Consider the following 4,280-nt stretch of genomic DNA (forward strand, 5'->3'; position numbering starts at 1 on the left):
ATCAGCTTGTTCAATCATCACCCCATAGATGAGCCAGCAGAACAATAGCCTTTCAACCAACTAACCCTAATTCGTTAACGAAACTCTACTCGGGCCTTCTCAACTCGCCCTATCCCTATCCAGCTCCACAATTAGTTTAGGCCCATTTAGTCTCTGATTCCAACTAACCGCATACGACCGGTAAACCCACGCGGCAGTCCCTCCACCTAGTCCTCCACCAAACGGTCTATGTCAACGTGGCATAGATCGGACCGTCAGCCTGACCTACCAAATTTTTATTAAAACCGGCTTAAGATTTCCTCACCCGCTTCCCCAGCTTCAGTTCCATTAAATAGCTGCCCACGCTCTTGGCCATCCTCACTGCCTAAAAGTTCTCTTTGCTGCCTAGTTTGCGAGCGAGGAAATAGGGAGGGAGTTACTTAATGGCGCCCCCGGCAATGGAAGAGATCAGGAGAGCTCAGAGGGCGGAGGGGCCGGCGACGGTGCTCGCCATCGGAACCTCCACGCCGCCGAACGCTTTGTATCAGGCGGACTATCCGGATTACTACTTCAGGATCACCAAGAGCGAGCATCTCACTGAGCTCAAGGAGAAGTTCAAACGAATGTGTAAGCCAAGCTTATTTTTGTTTCATTTTTTTTTTTTTCAATATAATCTTCAAAACAAAATAATAATAATTTTCATCGGGTTAATCAATCAAATTTTGTATTGTGTTCATTTTAGAGTTTCTGCGGTGAATTTGGTAGCTATTATGATGAAAAAATTTATATGAGAATATATTGATAAAGCTAGTCATGAAATTATTAAATTTATTTTAAGGAGATTTAAAAAGATAATAAATATACATGTAGCTGTTGGAGTAGCTTCAATGAAAGATAAATTTAGAGAGAGTAGTCATAGATGATTTAGTCATATAAAAATGTTGATTTACCATATAAGATGAATACATATATTAGGTCCAATCTATATTCAAGGGCGGAACCTTTGTGTTCCCATGGGGGGCAATTGCCCGCCCTAAAAAAATTACAAATTTGTTTATTGCATGTATTTTTATATAATTTGTCCTCATCCATCTTTTTTTACTCTTTATTATAGGAATTATTTTAGGTGATTGCCCCCCCCCCCCCCCCCCCCCCCCCCCCCCCTAAAAAATTAAAATAATATGATCTTTAGGTTATTGCCCCCCCGTAAAAATTAAAATAATATGATCTTTAGGTGATTGCCCATAGTAAAAATTGATACACAATGTGTAGATGTGTTATGTTAGAGAACGATGAATAACAAAATACAAAGAGAAATAATAAAGAAAATCAAAAATATCCTTACAGCAAAATTTATTCCGGGGCAGCACAAAGAGAAAGAAATTAAAGAAAATTTCCAAAATATCCTTACATGGCCAAATTTGTTCCAGGGGCGCTGCCCCGGAACCCCCACAGGGGCACTGCTGGACACATGGTGAGAGGTTTACCTAATGTTTTGTTTAGAAATATATTATCATTATATAAGATGTTGATGATATTTTTAAAATATATCAACGTACAAATAATCATTAGTCACTAAAATAAATATATATATATAATTATACATTTTACTTATAATTGCCCCCCTGAAAATTAAGCTGGTTCGCCCCTGTCTATATTAAAAAGATAGAGTAGATATAATAAAGAATTTTGATTATAATATTAAAAATGATTTTTTATTGAATTTAAATTGAGGATTTAATTTTAATAATACAATTTACTTAGCCGACCCTAGCTACGTACATAGTGGGATACGGTTTTGTTGTTGAGATATGCAATAATTAGATAATTGCACGAATCTCAAGGCTTAATTAATGAATTTGAAACTATTTATATAAAAAAATTGGTAAGTTTATTCAAAACAAATTTTTACAGCAAAGAAAAAATTATTTATATATAATATTTTGTTAAAATTGATCAAAGTTGAATTTTAAAATTAATAATTTATATTTTGTAATAAAATAAATATACTATAAATAATAAAGATGATATTAATTTTGCCTTAAAATAAATGAATTTTCAATTTATGGTAACTAAAAATTTAATTATTCATTTTTTTTTCCGACCAAAAGGCCAAATTTTGTATTGTTCTGGCGTCTGGGGCAAAAATATTCAAAATTGTTCCAAAAGAAAAAAAATAAAAAAAATTCTGCTTAGTGCTTATTATCCAAATTTTAACAAATAGTCATTTTTGGTAGAAAGAAATCTGACTATCTTCGAGAGTGAAGCAAAAATATGACCGTAAATATTAATCATATATATAATAGCAAAGAAATTTTTTCTAAAATCTAGGCCAATTACATTTGATGAAGTTGGACAAAATAATTAAAATTTATTTTTTTAAGAAAAAAAATTTTTTGGTAATCAATTGTTTTTATTTTTCTAAGAAAAGATTGAGCTTTTCTTAGTTCCACCCTGATGGCTAATTCTTGAGAAATTTATACAAGCAGTGTTTTCGGTTGAGAGTTTATGTATAAATGTAATCTTGAGTAATCTGTATCGTATTGACTGTATTGAAAAATGTAGCATGTGATGGTGTAGTCCATATATATATATATATATATATATATATATATATCCCAAATAAAAAACTAGAAGAAAAATACTTAAAATTTCATAAGCTTAGATCTGAAAACTATTAAATAATATAACTTTTATATATTATAATATCTTAAAAAAAAGTTGTGCTTATACTATTTCTTAACACTCTGTAACTGTCATCTCTTTGATTAAAAATAACAAAAAAAAAAAATTCAGGTGATAAATCGATGATCAGAAAGCGCTACATGTACTTGACAGAAGAAATACTGAAGGAAAATCCAAACATATGCGCATTCATGGCGCCATCACTAGACGCTAGACAAGACATAGTGGTCACCGAAGTCCCAAAACTCGCCAAAGAGGCCTCCGCCCGCGCCATAAAGGAATGGGGACAGCCCAAATCTCGCATCACTCATCTAATCTTCTGCACCACCAGCGGCGTAGACATGCCCGGTGCCGACTACCAACTCACTCGCCTCCTCGGCCTCCGCCCATCCGTTAATCGAATCATGCTTTACCAACAAGGTTGCTTTGCCGGCGGCACCGTCCTTCGCCTTGCCAAAGACCTCGCCGAGAACAACGCCGGCGCGCGGGTTCTCGTCGTTTGTTCAGAAATCACAGCTGTTACGTTCCGCGGCCCGTCGGAATCCCATCTCGATTCTCTCGTCGGGCAGGCTTTGTTCGGCGATGGGGCTGCAGCTATTATAGTTGGATCTGACCCTGACTTGACTACTGAACGACCGCTTTTCCAACTTGTGTCGGCTTCTCAGACCATTCTGCCGGAGTCCGAGGGCGCCATTGATGGCCATCTACGCGAGATGGGACTAACCTTCCACCTACTGAAAGACGTCCCAGGCTTGATCTCTAAAAACATTCAAAAGAGTCTCGTGGAGGCATTCAAGCCGCTTGGTATTCACGACTGGAATTCGATCTTCTGGATTGCGCATCCGGGCGGTCCGGCGATACTCGACCAAGTTGAAATTAAGCTTGGGCTAAAGGAAGAGAAGCTTGCGTCGAGCAGAAACGTGCTTGCGGAGTATGGCAATATGTCCAGCGCGTGTGTGCTTTTCATACTTGATGAAATGAGACGGAGGTCGGCGGAGGCGGGGCAGGCTACCACCGGCGAGGGGTTGGAGTGGGGAGTACTGTTCGGATTTGGCCCGGGGCTTACGGTAGAAACTGTTGTGCTACGCAGCGTTCCGATTGCTGGTGCGGTGTGATGGATCCATGACCATGTTAAGATTAGTAGAGTTTGATCTTTTGCACTGTTTTTTTTTTAGTAATTATTATTATTATTATTATTATTGGCTAGTAAAGTTTCTGGTTTATCTAAATGGGTAGTGCTGGATTGGGTGGAACTATAAAGGGTGGTGGGGAAAGGAATGCCGATCAATTTGTTATAAACGTTAATACTGTTTCTTTTATGTTATATATATGTGGCCATGGTTCTATTTTTATAATAAAGAAGTCTTATGAATCTTTTTTGCTGTTAGCCTAGATTTTTTGAAAAGAAGAAAAAAAATTTTAAAAAAAATTATAATATAAATTTTATAAAAAATATATATTAAAATATTAGATAAAAAAATGTTAAATCTAATAATGAATTTTAAGATAGATTTTATTAAACATTTAATATTATACATAAAAAAAATAATTGTAAGGTGTGGTTTAAGACTAAAATAAAATAATCTAATAATGCAATTTTGAGACAGTTTGTAAGT

General features: G+C 35.8%; 1 protein-coding gene across 1 annotated transcript; it reads left to right on the forward strand.

Annotated features, from left to right (window-relative positions):
• The first annotated feature begins 329 nt into the window (after positions 1-329).
• On the forward strand, positions 330-4,046 carry LOC110113809 (chalcone synthase 8). Its single transcript, XM_028692548.1, has 2 exons — positions 330-606; positions 2,776-4,046. The coding sequence occupies exons 1-2, from the start codon at positions 423-425 to the stop codon at positions 3,777-3,779; spliced, it is 1,188 nt and encodes a 395-aa protein (XP_028548381.1). The 5' UTR covers positions 330-422; the 3' UTR covers positions 3,780-4,046.
• Positions 4,047-4,280: the final 234 nt, after the last annotated feature.

The sequence above is a fragment of the Dendrobium catenatum genome, unplaced genomic scaffold, assembly GCF_001605985.2.
Source record: "Dendrobium catenatum unplaced genomic scaffold, ASM160598v2 fragScaff_scaffold_156, whole genome shotgun sequence".
In the NCBI taxonomy this organism is placed as follows: Eukaryota; Viridiplantae; Streptophyta; class Magnoliopsida; order Asparagales; family Orchidaceae; genus Dendrobium; species Dendrobium catenatum.

Bases quoted from the DNA above. Each gene is read 5' to 3' on its own strand.
- LOC110113809 (XM_028692548.1), top strand. From the start codon at position 423: ATGGCGCCCCCGGCAATGGAAGAGATCAGGAGAGCTCAGAGGGCGGAG. The intron at 607-2,775 runs GTAAGCCAAGCT...AAAAAAATTCAG, and splicing joins GGAGAAGTTCAAACGAATGT to GTGATAAATCGATGATCAGA.